Source organism: Pantherophis guttatus, chromosome 2 (genome assembly GCF_059756535.1).
Source record: "Pantherophis guttatus breed Tessera chromosome 2, ASM5975653v1, whole genome shotgun sequence".
Taxonomy (NCBI): Eukaryota; Metazoa; Chordata; class Lepidosauria; order Squamata; family Colubridae; genus Pantherophis; species Pantherophis guttatus.
In genome coordinates this window covers 21,994,553-22,012,625 of record NC_142064.1, presented here as the reverse complement: position 1 = coordinate 22,012,625, position 18,073 = coordinate 21,994,553, and the positions used below count along the sequence as shown (strand labels likewise).

The window sequence follows — 18,073 nt, the reverse complement described above, 5'->3', positions numbered from 1 at the left end:
TCTCCTGGAGTTGCCCAAATTCATGTTAATTGTGTCAGTGACATTATTTAACAACCTCATCCTCTGCTGTCCCATTTTCCTTTTGCCTTCTATCTTTCCCCACATCGGGGTCTTTTCCAGTGAGTCCTCTCGTCTCATTAAGTAGCCAAAGCATCGGAGCTTCGGTTTCTCAAAGGGGCTAATGAAGAAAAGACAGCCTGGAATGGGATTGGATAGCGTCTGTGCAAAAAATAAAGAGAATGGGCAAGAAAGATAGTCTAAGACAGGGGTGTCCGGTCCACGGGGTGCTTCCATCTGGCCCAAGGGGCCGGCCTGGAAATAGCAAAGGACCGGCCTGCAGTACCTCTGGCAGACAAAATAGGGCATGGGGAGGGAGGCTGTGTGAGCCCACGCCCTGTTTGGGCTGGCAGGGTGCTGTAGGAGGCGTCTGTCCCATCTTCCTCCCCTCCCACTGGCCAGCCTGCAGAGGAGAGCTACAATGCTGATCTGGCCCTCAAAGAAATCCAGTTTGACACCTCTGGCCTAAGATTTGCCAGAGCACAGAGGGATGTGCAAACACAAATGGGCTAACCATGGTGCTTGTCAAGTAGTTAAATTTTTGGAAAAAATGAAATACCTGTTCTTGTGCAACACTTTACAATTCTGCAAAGAGAAAAACAATGATTCTCCTTGAGAGCTTTATGTTAACCTGCCCTCTGCTGGTCTCCCTAAGAAAAGAGGAATTGTCTCTAAAAGATGCTGAATGCAATTAGAGGAATGACTCCTCTTCTCTTTCAGTTTGGGCGGGGGGGGAGACATTTATTTATAAAATGCACATGCTGCCAACACTTTAAAGATTTATAATATTTATACCTGGAAGATACTTTTTTTACTGGTTGTGATCCTGCACCCCCTGATGAATTGGCACCTCCTTGCTGGCCTGCAAATTCTTTTTCTTTCTCAGCTGTTTCTTTCTCACGTTCTTCTGAATAATAAAGGATTACCAGAAAGAAACATGGATTGATACAGTCACTGGGTCAAATATTATTGTATTACATGAAAAAGATGATGAACTCCTGGTTTTCATAGTAATACTGCCACCTACTGAAAAAACCTCAGTTAAATCTCTGCAAAATCCTGCTTGGTTAATCATTCCAAATATATAAATTAAACAGATCGGCCCAGAGTTTTCAGAACTCAACTATCAGAAGACCAATAAAAAAACCCAAACATCTCAAATTATTTTTCTCTAGTCTTTCAAAAATTTGCAAATTTTAAATGTCTGGGTTGGGTAGTATTTTGGATTACTATTTTGGATAGTAAAACAAGCTAAAATGCACCCACCAAGCTGAGTAAACCTTAGCCATGCACTGCTGTTTCTTAGTTGCTAAAACATTGCTGCAATTTTTATTTTATTGTCAGTACTTCCTTTGAGCCAGCGGAGTAGAATGGGACTTGAATCAAATAATTAATGCAATTATTTATATTTTTATCCTTTAAAAACTAGTTTGTCTTATATTACAGAATGAAAAAGAAACTGAAAGCTCCATCTAACATACTAGCAAGCTTTTCATAGACACTGTGGTTTTCATACAGTATGTATGCATATTTATTCTGATAACTCTTAACTTATTTTTTAACAATGTGGCAGTCCAGGGATGTTCCTGGCTCTCAGACTTCAGTGTAAATACAGGCAGGAAAATGTACATTTAATACTCAAAACAAAATAAAGTAAAATATTTCTTTGTACAGCATATCTCACCAAGAATTTTTCTACTTCGTTCTACAGCAGTTCTTCGGGTTTGTTCAAACATTGCAGTGAAGTCAAATGTTCGAGCTTTCTTTCCTAGATAGAAGAAACAAGAATCCAATTTCCAGAAAGCGATATTATATTAAAAGAAAACATCCCTAGGCAATCTCAAAATATAAATCAATCTATGAAACTCAGTGAGAACTGGTTGCCTTGCCAGGATGAATCCCACAGACTTCCAGCAGACTACGCTGACTGAGAATTACAAACATTATAATTCAGCACACCTGGAGATTAAAGAATGCTCTAGTAAATAATATATTTTTTTACAACGCAATCTGTGAAAAAGTCACACAAGGTTAAGGGACTTACTATGGGTAAATATACTTAAGATTGCAACTTTTATTAGAACAGCCCTGCTATCACAAACTGAGAATCTGTTTCCTGCAATCAGACACTTCAAAGAGACTCAAGTATGGACTTTAAAATAATGCTTCCCAAAAAGTATATTCTTGCTTTGTTAATTATAGATGCAAAACAGAAACATACTGATCGATTAAAAACTCTTGCTATATTATTTCAAATGCTTGATATCTGCAAGCCTAAAATATTAAGATAGCAAATTAGGATGATCAGTTTTATTTCCGGAAACAAACCATCAGATGAGTGAGATCAGGCTCTCACTCAACAAGCTGAAGAAGCTTCTTGGAGGAGAAGCGAAACGTCTTCAAAGAAAAACAAGGAAGTCCAGTTGCTTCTTGAAAAAGCACCTTTGGGATATAGTAGCTTTTGCAAAAAGTCATGTTTTTTAAAAATCATTTTTTAAACTTTGTGCAATGCACAATATACTCACAATGCTGTTTTTTCTCTTGTTGTAAATTGCAATTTGTGTAAGTTAAGAACTAATTATATTGTGAAACTTTTCTTTGGAGAGGGAGTTTAGGGGGGAACTTTGTCCAGAATTTCTCTGAGACCTGAAAGTTAGATCAAGAGTTTTTCCAAAGTTAAAAGGTTAAAGATAAGCTGCCCTAAACACTGGTTAATCTTATTGAAAGGGAATAGGGGAGTTAGCTTTTCATATTCTGCTGCTTTTTGTAGCAGATGATAGATAGATAGATAGATAGATAGATAGATAGATAGATAGATAGATAGATAGATAGATAGATATAGATACAAATATACATATATATAGATATACAGTAGATTTAGATATATAGATATGTGTGTGTACTAGAAGCAATACTAGAATAACAGAGAAGATGAAGGCATTTGCAGTTGGAAATAGGAGTCCTCCAGAAGAGACATCCAGATTTTATTGTTGGCTGTTCACCGCCCTGAGTCCTTCGGGAGTAGGGCGGTATAGAAATCAAATCAAATAAATAAATAAATAAATAAATAAAACAGCAGATAAAAATACCCTCTAAAGAAAAAATAAAATAAAATAAAAATCTCAGCAATAAAAAAGCCTCCAAAATTCAGTATTACTTTATTGCAGAGATACAGCTGCCAAGCTGAGAAGTCTGAAATGCAAGATCTCGGGTTTTTTTTTATTTTTTTTATTTTTTTTTATTTGATTCATATGCCGCCCTTCTCCGAAGACTCAGGGCGGCTTACAATGTGCTCAGCAATAGCCTTCATCCTTTTTGTATATTTATACAAAGTCAGCTTATTGCCCCCACAACTGGGTCCTCATTTCACCTACCTTAGAAAGGATGGAAGGCTGAGTCAACCTTGAGCCTTGGCGAGATTCGAACCCTGCAGTAATTGCAGGCAGCTGGTCTTAATAACCAGCTTAATAACAGGGTGCCTTAAACCCCTGTACTACCAAGGCTCTTGATACTGAACTACAATTCACAATATTCTTCAGCCGTAGATTGCCAAAATTTGGGGTTCAACAACATCTGGAAACCCCTCTCCTCTCCTCTCCTCTCCATCTCATGCACCCCTGGGCTCCAGAAGCCCTTGAGCATCAGCAGGTGTTGCTGTTTCGGGGTGGGTGGGTGGGTGTGGGGAATCTACAGGGCCAGATTAAAAACAAATCTTGCCCCTCCAACTTTCAGCAAGGTAAGCAAGGGTGCCCAGGATTTGCAGGATAACCCCCCTCCCCAGAGCCCTGTCCCTCCGGATGGGAGCCCCGATTCACGTAGAGATCTGCACGAAGTTTTGCATCCCATTCCACCCCTCTCCTTCTCGTCCCTCCACGGTTCTCCTCCAACCTACCGAAGCCCGAGAAACCCATCGTAGCCGCCAGCTCCGGATCCGGTCCTGCCACCTGCTCGGCCTCTGAAAGGAGACAGAAACATTCAGCGCCCTTTCCTGCGAGCCTTTGCGGAGGACGGAAGAGAAGCAACCCGCCCGCCACTCACCGTTCTCCATCTCGGGCTGCTGCATCCCAAACGCAGGTCAAAACTCTGCCGGAGCCACCACAGAAAACTACAGGGAGGAAGCGGCACTTTGGAAGAAGAAGGGGGCGTACCATTGCTTGGGAGCGTACAGAGGCCCCTAGTGGCCGGCGGGGGAAATGACCAGAGAGAGCGAGTTCAATTCAATTCAGTTTATGCAATACAATACAATACAATACAATACAATACAATACAATACAATACAATACAATACAATACAATACAATACAATCAGGGCCGGATTTAGATGAAAAGAGGCCCTAGGCTATTCCACTTATGAGGCCCTTTCACCTATAGTGAAAGTGTAATTTTAATTTTGCTAACAATTTGAATGTAGGCTCCTCTTGATCTTGAGGCCCTAGGCTGAAGCCTAATTAGCCTATAGGAAAATCCGGCCCTGAATACAATACAATACAATACAATACAATACAATGCAATGCAATGCAATGCAATGCAATGCAATGCAATGCAATGCAATGCAATGCAATGCAATGCAATGCAATGCAATACAATACGAGGCGAGGCGAGGCGAGGCGAGGCGAGGCAACGCAACACAACACAACACAATACTTTATTGGCCAAGTGTGATTGGACACACAAGGAATTTGTCTTTGGTGCATATGCTCTCAGTGTACATAAAAAGAAAATATACATTTGTTAAGAATCTTAGGGTATAACACTTAATCGTAGTCATAGGGTACAAATAAGCAATCGAATCATACTAGGAAGCAATCAATATAAATCGTACGGATACAGCAACAAGTTACAGTCATGCAGTCATAAGTGGGAGGAGATGGGTGATAGGAACGATGAGAAGATTAATAGTAATCGTAATGCAGACTTAGTGAATAGTTTGACAGTGTTGAGGGAATTATTTGTTTAGCAGAGTGATGGCATTTTTACAGTCATAGACCAGAGGGAGGGAGGGGGGGAGAGAGAGAGAGAGGGAGGGAGGGAGAGAGAGAGAGGAGAGGGAGGTAGCGATTAAGGCACTAGGCTAGAAGCCTAGCTTGAAGGAAACTGTAGGGATAAATCCAAGTAGTCGCCAGGATTTTTTTAAAAAGTGTTTGTGCAATGGAACTCCTGAAAGGCCAGTTTAAGGAAAATATCATATAAAAATATGTCTATGTGATCACAGGGAGTCAACAATAATTTGATGGCATATAATCAATCAAACATAGACTGTGAACAAATTTGTGTATGAACTTAACACTGATTTCAGCACTAGAGTCAAAACAAAGATGGTCTGTGCCACCCTATAGACTTAACCAGATAGTCAGCCTGGTGTAAGAAGCTGTGAATTCTAATCTTATTTTATTTGGGTGATCCTGGAAACGTCATTCTTTCTCAGCTCTATGAAGGAGACAATGGCAAATCACTTCTGAAATCTTACCAAAGAAAATGCTGGGAAGGAGTCAATTCTGTTCATCAGAGTCAATTCTGCCTTGAAGGCATATACCCACACAGAGACAGAGAAATGTCTATTTTGTCCTGAAGAGCAGGGGTCTCCAATCTTGGCAACTTTAAGGCTGGTGGACTTCAACTCCCAGAATTCCCTAGCCAGCTGGCTGAGGAATTCTGGGAGCTGAAGTCCACAAGTCTTAAAGTTGCCAAGGTTGGAGACCCCTGATATAGATAGTAAGGGCTATCTATATCTCCAAATCTGCATTGAGTCAGCGTGAAGGGGAGCAGTATTGTTTCCACATGACATTCCATGGGACCAACATTTGGGAATGACACTCTTTTGCCCCTCCCCCCCTCCCACCACCGCTGTCACTTTCCCGAGCGCCTCGTGCTCCTCCCGGCAAGAACCAATCGAGCTCTTCAGCAGCCCCTCCCTCCAGTCAGAGTAAGAGGGAACTCCTCGCCTCTGGTTCGACCCGACAGACCGGAAGTGTGCGTTTGTGATTCCGCTCTAGGCTTTGCTCCTCGCTGACCAAGCCGCCGCGTAGGGCGGGCGGGCGGGCGGGCGGGCGGGCGAGTGAGCGCGCGGGGCTTGCCGGGATTGCCCGCGAGGCGCGCGGTTCCTTAGTGGCCCGCGTTGGCCCTCTTGAGAGGCCGGGATTTTGTCCGCCGCAGCCATGCCGGTCGCTCTGAACCCCGCGGCCGCCCCGGCCCTGCAGGAAGCCTTGGAAAATGCGGGGCGTATTATCGAGCGGCAGATCCAGGAAGACCGGTGCTACCCGGACCTCTCGGAGTTGCTGAACGTGCCCGCGCCCGGTGAGGAATGTCTTATTGGGAAACGTCGGACTTTCCCTCCTGGGCGACTACAGCGCCCATAATTCTCGGCCGGCATGCATGCAGGCTGCCTCTAGGATTCCTCTAATCCTGTGCAAGGCACCCACTTTTGCATGTTGTCCGCCTTTTTTAGTGGCACCGCTTTTCAGTCTCGCACCCTCTGACTGCGGTGATTAAATCGCTTCGTTGGAAGGCTCAGAGCCTCTCCCGTCGGGTCTCCGGGTTCCCCCGGCAGTATCGCCTAATGGTTTAAGTGTCCACTCCTAACAACAGCAGTCTGGTCTGGGGGTGCCTCTCCGAGACTGTTAATGCAGCCTTGCCAATGGCAAAACTACAGGTAGACCCTCGATTTAAAACAACCACAATTGAGGCCAAAATTTATGTTGCTAAGTGAAAAGTTGGTTTAAGTGAGTTTTGCCCCATTTTACGACTTTTTTTGCCGCATTGGTTAAGTGCTTTTAATTCTTAAATGTTTTTTATAATGATTTTAAATGCATTGTGAGCCGCCCTGAGTCTTCAGAGAGGGGCGGCATACAAATTTAATTTATTTATTTTTTTGCTTTAATTTATATGCCGCTCTTCTCCGGAGACTCAGGGCGGCTTCCAATGCGTTAAGCAATAGCCTTCATACTTTTGTATATTTATACAAAGTCAGTTTATTGCCCCCACAATCTGGGTCCTCATTTCACCTACCTTTGAAAGGATGGAAGGCTGAGTCAACCTTGAGCCTGGCGAGATTTGAACTTGCAGTAATTGCAGGCAGCAGATGTTAATTACAGTGCTTTAGTCCATTGTACTACAGGCTCTTCCTAATAAATTAATAAAATTAATAATAATAATAAGTGAATCTGGCTTCTCCATTGACTTTGTGGTCAATAAATAAATTATTAATAATAATAAGTGAATCTGGCTTCTCCATTGACTTTGTGGTCAGGAGGTTGCAAAAGGGGATCACACGAACCAGGGACGTTGCAACTCTCATAAATATCAACTGGTTGTCCAAAGGTAAATCATATGACTGTGAGGATGCTGCAACAGTCACAAGTGTGAAAAATGGCCTTAAGTCACTTTTTTAGTGCCTTTGTAACTGAATGGGCACCAAGTGAATTGTAAATCAAGGGTCACCTGTATTCATATGCTTTCATGATGGGGCATGGGGAGAATGATTTGTCCCTCCTTTGCTGCCATGTGACAAAATCGAATGATCCAATGAAACTTAAGAATGGAAAATAGGATATATTAAAAATAAAAGCAGTCAACAACTGCAGCTATAAAGCTGAGTAGTCAGGTCTAATTTTTTGGGTAATTATAGGCTGCAAGCTAAAAGCGATTGCAAATATATTGTTTCCAAGGAAATTACAGTGTAAAATTTACCAGTGTGGGAAGATTTTAAAAAATATAATTTCACTTTTGAAAACCTAAAGGATTTGGTTAAATGAAAAGGTTTTCATTTGGCTTTGAAAAAGTTAGATACGTGTCACGTACGTCTCTCTGTTATCTTGCAGCCAACCTGCCATGTTTATATGATAGAAATATGTTCCAGATTTAAATTTGCCATTTTTAATAAGGTAGCCAAGCAGGTTCTAAGCAGATGGCAGCTAACTGGCTGATTTCGAGGTCAATCGCAGGGGGCAATTCAAATCAGAGTGGATGGTGTGTCATCTTTTTAAATCTTAATCCAAGGAAGCTGTTCTAGGGTAAAATAAGTGTCTTAATAGAATGAGAAAAAACAAATTTAGTCAGTTGAAAGACAGATCAAAGATTCAGTTCAGGTATGTGTGAATTCCTCTAGCAAAAATGTAACACTAAGCATGCCGCCATAAAAGCAAATCAAAATATTCCAAAAAAATAAGAACAAAACACAGTCAAAACAAGCAAAGACATATTGCTTCCCAAAATAACTCACCTAATGTCCTGCTCCCAGTGCCTGAAGGAACATCCAGGTTTTCAAAGATATTAGTGACTGTGGCATCCTTTTAGAACATATATTTGGGCTGATGTTCCAGAAGGATCTAATTTTTTTTGAAAAATGTATTTCTTGAAGTATTGTGTGTCGTCATCGTCCCCCCCGCCCAATTTCTCTCAGACTTTTCAAAGATAACTTCTTAGAAGTCAATAGACAAACACACAGAAACGTCAACAGAAAAATACTGGGAAAATCATTTATGCATCTCACCAGAGGTACATATTGGTATAGCAGTATTTTTGTTGTGTCTTACTGTTTCTTTTTTTATTTCCCTCAATTACAGGTAGTCCCTCTGTTTCTGGCATATCAGATATGGATTATCCATTACAGGGGCCTGGTTTTCTTTCAATTCCCTGCCTTCCAGAAATAAGCTCAATTCGAAGAGTTCCTTTACCCCACGAACTTGTTGAGCAATTTGGACGTATCCTCATTTTGATATTAGTGAAATGTTATGCAGTTTTCACTATGTGAGGTGGGTGGATTGGAGGGTGACTCAGAGAAATGCTGGCTCTTCTTCACTCTAGTATTATTTTCACCAGTATCTGCATATAATGTTAGTTGCCTTTATTTCTGTCTTTTGTTTTTTCAATTTTTTAGAATTAAACATACATAAAGCCACTGCCAATACTTTTTACCCTATGTAAAGAAAGTTTATTATAGTGTTTGCAATACGGTAGTAGTTTACATAAACATAAGAGAACATTATTTATTGTAAATGTTTATTTTATGGAAAACTTTTTATTTGAAAATAACACAAATTTTATCTCAAAGATTGAAAAATATATTAGAAAAGTATATTTTTATTAATTTTGAAGGACTGAAATATAGGTACTTTTTAAAATTATAGTTAAAAATAAGGAATTTTGTCCTGTGGATAATTTTTCTTTCACTGGAATAGATTTTGACAATTGCTTTTATTTAAATTTGTGCCACATAATGTTAAAACTCTTAGCAGTTGAACATATGCATAGCATAAAAAATGTATTCTCAGGTTTGAGTGCCCAGCACAATACAGCAGTCTGGATTTATATAGTTGTCCTGATCTCTTCTTATATCAGGCAATATCTTCTAAGTTCTATGTATTTATTCCTTAAATCTTGGTACTTCAGATATGCAGTGTAATTGTATGATGGGAGTGTTTCCTGAGATCAGTAGGGCATGGCTGACCATCGATAGTGACATCTTTATGTGGAATTATGAAGATGGGTATGTAGATGAAGAATTTGTGTACATGCATACGTACCCACACAAGATATTCATAACTCAAAATTGATATGTATGTACGATCTGCATAAAAATCAAAATGTTACACTTATCAATTCCAGTTCAGGTTCCTTTAGAAATATGTCCTAAATTTCTTATATTTTAATACAACTTTCTTGTATTGCTTCTTATAGGGGAGACCTTGCTTATTTTGATGGTCTCAGTGAAACCATTCTTGCAGTTGGATTGGTGAAACCAAAAGCAGGTAAAATATTATATAACCAAGCCCAACTAGGGACAGGGCAGAGAATGGGGTGTTTTTATTTTTTGCGAGAACAAACCTATATTTGGTATTTGTAAAAAAAAATAGAAATACAGTTTTCATAGAAATTGTCCTTCATGGACATCCTCATATAAAGCAATTAGGATAATATAGCAAACTCTCCTGTCTTCTCCTGAACGTGGAAGCACAGTTGGCAGAGTGTGTTTCATGCTATAAGCATGCTTTTCACATATTTCAAAGTAGCAATGGCATCTTCTAGCCAGAACAATATAAAGAAACCATGAATTGTTGGTGTTGGGTGTTGGGTGTGAGAGTGTGAAGGGGGTTTCTGGCCAGAGCAAGCCGTGCAGCACATTGGGATGAAGTGGCAAACCAGGCTGAACTAATAATTCTGCAGCCTTGTCCATGCTCAAATAGCCAGTAGCTTCAAGCAGGTATTTCCAAATAAGCCTTAAGCTTTGTTCACTATGTCATGTGAACTTTGGATAGTACTATGTACATTAATAAAGTGGCACAAATCCTTTCAAACAAACACTTTTCAGTGCATCTCTTTCAATCATTATAGCAAACCCATCTCTTCAGGGTTGGGTGTCTGCTTCGTAAGGTTATCCCAGTTGCCTTTACATTTGTGTTTCAAACCAAAGGGGTTAAAAGCATATGTGCATATGGAAGTATTTGGTAGCAACTTTCCAAGCAGCCATACAAACTTGACTGGTGGAAAAAAAGGCTTTCTAAACATTCCCATGCATTGCAGTGTGCCTCTTTTAAAGGAGTTGTATGGCGCTATAAATCAGCCTGATTGAAGTTTGATTACAGGGATCTCCCCCAGGATAGAAAATTAATAGTTAAAAGACTTGCAATACTATTTCAGGCTACCAGGTGTTATGAAAGTTCTCTTCGTCAAACCAGTGGGCAGTATGTGAGTCTTCATTTTAATTTTGTTTAGAGACCGCTTATTTATAGATTTGGATAATATTTTTGTTAGTGAAAAACTGGTGTATGGACATGTTTTCTTATATTTTTATTATTCACAGGAATCTTTCAGCCACATATACGGCACTTGCTGGTTTTAGCTACTCCTGTGGATATAGTAATTTTAGGACTCAGTTATACTACCTTGCAAGCAGGTAGGTTGAGTATATCCTTTCTGTACGCCCCCCAGAGATGGGCAGCCATATAAATTCTTTCTATCTATAAATCCATCCATTCATCCATCCATGCATCCATAAATAGTTATCATCTGGAGAAGTACCAGGTTCTGAAGGAGGAACTAGAGAGTATGTGGAAAGTAAAGGCCAAAGTGGTCCCAGTGGTAAGTAGGAAGCATTCAGGACTGTGATTCCTAATCTGGGAGAGTGGCTCCAACAGATCACAGGAATGCCATCAGAACTCTGTGTTAAGAACAACTAAGATACTATGCAGAATCCTGAAATTCCCATGCCTCTGGTAGAGGACCAGAGATTGAGGAAGATACATACCATCCATAGGAATGTTTCAGCTTGTTTTGAATTAAATGTTGCTGCCTTTAGCATAGGATAGAAATCTGACATGCGAAAATATGTGTGTTAACTCAGGCATTGATCTTCAAATTGTTTCTGCAGCTAAATAACAGATGGTTGGACTAGAAGACCTCTGAAGTCCCTTCCAGCCAGGAGTGAAATGCTCCCGGTTTGGACTGGATCGCCCGATCCGGTAGCGATGGAGGCGAGTGGTTCGGAGAACCAGTAGCAAAAATCCCTGCCCCCCCCCCCCCAAATGCCCAGCTGAGGCACGCGATCATCAGGCTGTTTTTCTTTTAAATGGCTCTTCGCTGAAGAGGTTGTAGAAAAAATGGTTTTAAAAGTAAAAAAAAATTGGCCACGCCTACCCAGTCACATTACACACACCCCCACCAAGCCACGCCCACAGAACTGGTAGTAACAAATTTTAGATTTCACCACTGCTTCCAGCCCTATGATTTTATGTTCTAACTTTTCAGCGGGTTACTGAGAGAAAATAAGACTTAATAATTTCTAGTACATAGATGAGATTCTTGGTGATTTTTAGAATAACTTTACTGCAGTATCAAGGTGTTTAAACAATAATAATTGATTTTGTCTCGTCAGGCTCTGGAACCCTCAATGATAGCATGTCTGGTGGAATGCAGCTTCTCCCTGACCCCCTTTACTCACTTCCTACTGATAACACGTATCTGCTGACTATAACCTCTGCTGAAAATGGGCGCATTTTTATGGCTGGCAAAGATGGTTGTCTGTATGAAGTTGCTTACCAGGCAAGTGAAGTTGCATTTGTTCAGTTTAAAGCCAGGAATTAACTGCATTTTTAAATACACGGATCATAAGAGAAAAGGTTGGAGTATTTTTTTTTTTAAAAAAAATATTTTTTATTTTTTTCCCAACATAAACATAAAATATATCTTTCAAGAGCAAAGCTTCGATCCGTCATAGATAGGTACAATTGCTTAAATTTTAAAAAGCTCCATTCACAATTTCCCATTACATCTTTTAAAATTAAAAATCAGAACATATAAAAAAATTTTTTAACATAAATTCTAATATCCTAATCAGAACCATTCTATTATATCACCACCGATTTAATTTCCAAAAAAAAAAAAGCTTAATTCATTTTTATATCCATTTATAAATTCAATTATATCTGGTTCTTTCCCAAGCTCCCTTCGTTACACCTTTTAACATCAATATCAAAACATAAAGTTTAAAAAATATTCTAATCTCTTAATCTGATTATTTACCTTACAATTTTATTACCACACATATCCTCCATAACTTCTACTATTATTTGGCTAATTTCCAGCATTTTTTATTTTGGCTGATTTACAGCATATTCTCCTCCATACCTCCCACTTTTGTTTGGCTAATTTCTAGCATATTCTAGTAATATTTTTTTATTGTAGTAATGGACAGTGCTAAGAGATTTTCACCAGTAATTTTTTCGGTGATTTTATGCTTAATCTTTAGACGTTTGTCAACTACAAAACATTTAGAAGTGTATTTAACATCAATAGCTGCTCTAATAGATTTCACAGAGATTAAACTGCTTTTTTTTGCACAAATATTATCACATATACAGAGGATTAGAGATATGGAAGTAACAATATGGATTTATAAAATTATAAACAAACTTCAGGCTTGCAAACAGATCTTTGATAGGAATGAACTGTCCTTAAAAATTACTGCTTAATGCCCACAGTGGAAGTAGATGGAATTGGTGAAATTTGACAGCTCTTATTACAAAAAATACTGAATAATTAATGATAGTTGGAAGACCCTATTGGACTCTCTGCATGATACATAAAAAATGAAATTACGTATATAGATTTGTGATTAGTAATATTAATAGATTATTTAGAAATGGTTGTTCTGTTGTAACTGTAGAATAAGAGCTTACTATAAATTTTATTTATATTTGCTTTATAAGAAGTTGAAAGTTGTCTTTTTGCTTTATTTTTTTATTGTTGAATTTCTGTGCTCTCTCTTTACTCTTTTTTCTTTTTCTTGATTGTAGTTCTTTTTATCTTAAAATGTAACGAAGTTATTTTTTTTTTAAAAAAGAAAGAATCTACATCTTCCAACTGGGAAAAAAATACTATTTAAGCAGGGATGACAAGCTATTGAAGCTTTGAATAGAAATTTAATGCCCTTCATGGTTTAAATTCACAAGTATTAAACTTCTTATGCAGAATCCAAAAGAAAAGCACAACACGCAAAATGTGCAATTCTATTTTGTATACCTTCAAAGGATCTTTGGATCAGCTTTAGTTAAAAAGTATTTTGATTTACCCTGTTTAAAATTTACCACTTGCTTTATGCAAGAGTTGGGTTTCCTGAATAAATTAATAAAATAATCCACTGATTTGCATACTTGTTTATAGCTAATGAATTTTTATTTTTGTAGGCAGAAGCAGGCTGGTTCAGTCAGCGCTGTAGGAAGATCAATCACTCAAAGAGCACCCTTTCTTTTCTTGTTCCGTCTTTACTGCAGTTCACGTTTTCAGAAGATGGTAGGTGGTGAATAATCTATAGCAGTGTTTCTCAACCTTGGTAGCTTGAAGATGGGTGGACTTCAACTCCCAGAATCCCCCAGCCACCAGCGCTGGCTGGGGGATTCTGGGAGTTGAAGTCCACCCATCTTCAAACTACCAAGGTTGAGAAACACTGATCTACAGTAACAATAAAACATAAATATACTTGTGTAGACAACACAATAATATGCATGGCCCATCCGGTTCAACTAACTGATTTTATTTTACATCCTAAATTATTACTATATAACAGTTTAATTCTTTTTCATATAATAAAACTAAATCCTTGGATAATGATTCTGAGTTTAGATACTTTTCAGACTTGCTATGCAATTGATTTAGAAAAGCGAAACAATTCATATTATAAAAAAATATTTTTTTCAAATAAGCTCTAGGCCTTCAACAAATAATTCTGAATTTTAAAATTAATTTTATAGATCCCGTTGTTCAAATAGCCATTGACAACTCCCGAAACATTTTATATACACGTTCTGAAAAAGGGGTGATACAGGTATGACTTTTAAATATTCTGATTATTCTTGGTTTCTTATGTTACAGGCTGTCAGCACAGTAAATGTTGCTTTTATGCCTAAATTCCATTGAAACTAATTGAGGGTAGAAATGTATGCACCATACGCATTTGCTATAGGCACTTCTACTATGCATCCTGATGCTTTTTATATATTTTTATGCTCTTCCCATTTGAGACTATTCATTTGCAAGGCTTGCCTGCAGTACAACAATCCCAGGTTTGCTGTGTCCTTAATCCTGAATGTCCCCCTTCCTTTGGTCCTGTAATTTTTTTCTTATTGTGCCCATGCTTGTTCTTTCATACCTGCATGCATTTAATTCAAGAACTTCTCACATACTTTCCTCCATTGGGCCATGTAGCATGGATACTGCCTTTCTGTTGAGTACTATATACGAGCAACACTTTGCAGCATGGAATTAATGATAAATGATTTTATTTTAAATCCACTAAAAACAATGTAATTAAATTACAGGTTTATGATTTAGGTCACGATGGCCAAGGGATGGTGAGAGTTGCTTCTGTTTCTCAGAATACTATTGTGTCTGCAGCTGGAAGGGTTGCCAGGTAAATTATGTGACCTAAGAAGATGTGCTTATGGACCCAACTGTTGTTTTTTTTTTGAGGTGATTTTGTTTAAACAAAATACTTCAGGTGTCCTTTTGAATTTTTTTTAGGACCATCGACCGTTCTGTGTTTAAACCAATTGTCCAGATTGCAGTGATTGAAAATTCTGAGTCTATAGATTGTCAGTTACTGGCAGTCAGTCACGCAGGTAGGAATTCAGTATCCTATCTTATTTGTCTAGCATGTGATTGTGAAAAGTATAGCATTTGTAAGACTTTTACATCCTACTTGGGCTGGCTGTTGTAATGGTATGTGGGAAAGACCTTGGGAAAACGGCCAAGAAACCCTGCCTAGGGAACAGACAGATAAGAAACACTGTAGCTTGTAGCTGGATAATGGGCAAGGCAAGGGGGACCCTGCCTAGTTTCTTGGGCTCTAAAGGAAACAACAGAAGAATTGTACTTTCAGACTTGCAAGATTTATGTCAGTCTTACTAAGTAGACCAGACAGGAAATATGATCAGATGAGCTAATTGCATTTTACTGTAATGCTACATTAACACGCTCTTGCACAAGGGAAAGTTAAGTGGCAAGGCACCCAGAAGAAACATAGAGATACAGTGAATTAATTTTGAGAGAGGGGGAAAAATATCTAGCAAGACATGGAGGCAGGAAGCTCTGTTAAAGAAATGGTGCTTCAGCTAAACTGTGGCCATAAAGTAAAGTTCTACAGTGACTATTGGGTATTTCAGCAGAAATTGCAAGAATGGTTCCAGCTGTTTAGAGGTGCTATGTTCCAACATCTGTTCACCATATGACTTGGGCCATTCTTGATAATATGAGATATCTCCCTCAGCCTTTCTCTGTAACATCATCCTACTTTCAAAAAATACCTAATACAACTTTGATCTTTCTTCATCTTTGTGTAATTGATTTCTTTTTTCACCCTGCTACAATCCACATAACGACTGTACTTTGTATATTTTAAAGAGTGAAAAATAATTACCTCATCTGTCACAACAGGATGTAGATGCACATCTCATTTCTGCAGTATTAATGTTATGAAAGCCATTAATTAATGAAATCTCTGTGGCTTATGTATTTCTGTCAAACCTATTACCATTATTAACTTACAATCACATCTTTTCCTGCAGGTGTACGGATGTATTTTAGTGTATGTCCATTTAAGCATCCTTTTGCTCGCCCTTCAACTTTAACGTTGATTCATATCCGCCTACCTCCAGGATTTTCTGCAGCTTCTAATGTGGAAAAGCCGTCAAAGGTTCACCGAGCTTTATATAGCAAAGGTAAATTTTGTAGACGGCAACTGTTCATTATTGTAAATAAGTGGAGCAAGAGTGAATAACATTTGAAGGATGGGGACCTCATATAGCCTCCTGACCATCTTAACATTATAGACATAGGAGTGTACAAAAGATTCCATGCACAAACTATGGAAAACATAGTTTTCCTGTGGTCTTTGTCCAGACTAAAATCTTTGGTCCATATATGTGCCTGAGACAAAGGTTTTGGGGCAGAGCAAGAACAGAAAAAAGCCTAGAATATTGATAGTGTGGTGGAAGAAAAACCAAAAGAAGTCACTGGAAGGCTGGAGAGGGGAGAGCGGTGTAGACTAGTTGCTTGGATATGATGCTTTTGGGCTTCAGTGGGGATGGTGAAGTAGACCTCCTCTTCCTACAAGAACTGTCCAAACTATTTTTGGCCCAAATCCAGAACAATTCAAGTTTTTGTCTTGCTTCTCTACTTGGCAGAAACACAGTTCTTTTGATCTGAAGCCGAAACAAAATATGTTTCTCATTACAAGAGCACCTATAAACAAAAAGCTGTCTGGGCACATCTTTGAAAGTTGTGGAGCTAACTTTTTAAGTTTCTTTTTCAATGTATACCTGTTTAGTATTTAAGGAAGCAAATTGTGGAGGGAGAACAGACCATCTTTGGAGGCAAAATATTCCCACTTCCCCAAATTGATATATAGCAGGAAAGTATTCTTCAGTTATGAGAATTTACGTTGTTTGGGAGTGGGCTCAAAGATGAAAATAGTAGAGGTTTTCCATTTCAATTTTTGAAATGTTGGAGAGAAAACCCCATGAAAACCAGATAAAAATTTGGAGCGGGGGGCTATGTACATGTCACAGGTAACCAACCCCTGTAAAGTAACTCTTTGTTTTAGTGAAAAATTTAATTCCAGATTTAATTTTAGTATTTGAATCTACCACATTCTGAGAAATTAAATCGATGAGGTCACAATGAAAAATTCCAAAATCCTTATATACATATACACGTCTATTGTGGTCCGCCAGTAGCCTGCGGAGCTGGCAGCAGAGTCAGACATTGAGGAGGCTGGGGAGGAACATGGGCCAGTCCTGGAGTCTGGGGAAGGCTCGGACGAGGGCTCTGAGTTGGAGGCAGAGATGGGGCCAGGGCCATCTGGGAGTTATGTGCGGAGCCTCCAGAGTCGGACATCAGAGAGGCAGAGGAACAGGGGGAGCCTGTTCCTAGTGCGCACATGCTCAGAGCTGCCAGAAGGCAAGAACAATTAAAACAAAAGGGACCACTCTGGAGTAAGGCTTGGAGATGATTGGCCCCTCCCATAAGACATAAAGGAAGAGCAAAGGAACGTGGGCCTTTGCAGGAAGCAACATTGTGGATAGTGTCGGTTTGTACTTTGAAGCTCCATTTTTGACTCTGTGTTTCTGTGTGGCCTTGCCAAGATAATTGCCAATTAGGTCTTTGGCAGCGTGTCAAAGAAGATAAAGGTGGGTGTTTACCAGCCTTATGCGAAAGACTGTGACAGACTTCTGTTGGACTATTTATAAACTCTTGGTGATTCAGCTGTGAATGAAAGGAATTCACAGCCCTTAAAATAAAAAAAGCGTTTTTGGGACTAATTGTGTGCTTTTTATTATATCAGGAAGCCTAGGTCAGAACATCTATGAAACTTCCTTTTCAGTGCAAACAGCATTATGGAAAGTATGGAAAAGAGTAATAGGCAGGAGAGAAGGGCTATAAAAAGAACTAAATGTAAACCCATTCACATCTTTCTACCTCCCTGTTCTTGGAAACTTATTTCCACCGTATCCATGTCTCACTTCAT

At 39.0% G+C, this 18,073-nt stretch overlaps 2 protein-coding genes across 3 annotated transcripts in view; one reads left to right on the top strand and one right to left on the bottom strand.

Moving 5' to 3' along the window:
* Positions 1-4,244, bottom strand: part of WDR70 (WD repeat domain 70) — a 136,736-nt gene extending 132,492 nt beyond the window's left edge. Inside the window, exons 1-4 of one of the 2 annotated variants that reach the window (XM_060690705.2) lie at positions 4,096-4,244; positions 3,950-4,012; positions 1,742-1,825; positions 853-964 (exon numbers count right to left, since the gene is read on the bottom strand). In XM_060690705.2, coding sequence (XP_060546688.1) covers positions 853-964; positions 1,742-1,825; positions 3,950-4,012; positions 4,096-4,120 — 284 coding nt within the window. In that variant the 5' untranslated portion in view covers positions 4,121-4,244. The remainder of the gene's footprint in view (positions 1-852; positions 965-1,741; positions 1,826-3,949; positions 4,013-4,095) is intronic. The other variant, XM_060690706.2, reaches the window with a different exon arrangement.
* Positions 4,245-5,914: 1,670 nt separating this feature from the next.
* The window catches only part of NUP155 (nucleoporin 155), a 34,443-nt gene continuing 22,284 nt past the window's right edge, over positions 5,915-18,073 (top strand). The window contains exons 1-11 of the mRNA XM_060690707.2: positions 5,915-6,351; positions 8,619-8,756; positions 9,445-9,541; positions 9,733-9,803; positions 10,856-10,948; positions 11,927-12,097; positions 13,741-13,842; positions 14,301-14,374; positions 14,868-14,959; positions 15,070-15,167; positions 16,113-16,265. Coding sequence (XP_060546690.2) covers positions 6,213-6,351; positions 8,619-8,756; positions 9,445-9,541; positions 9,733-9,803; positions 10,856-10,948; positions 11,927-12,097; positions 13,741-13,842; positions 14,301-14,374; positions 14,868-14,959; positions 15,070-15,167; positions 16,113-16,265 — 1,228 coding nt within the window. The 5' untranslated portion in view covers positions 5,915-6,212. The remainder of the gene's footprint in view (positions 6,352-8,618; positions 8,757-9,444; positions 9,542-9,732; positions 9,804-10,855; positions 10,949-11,926; positions 12,098-13,740; positions 13,843-14,300; positions 14,375-14,867; positions 14,960-15,069; positions 15,168-16,112; positions 16,266-18,073) is intronic.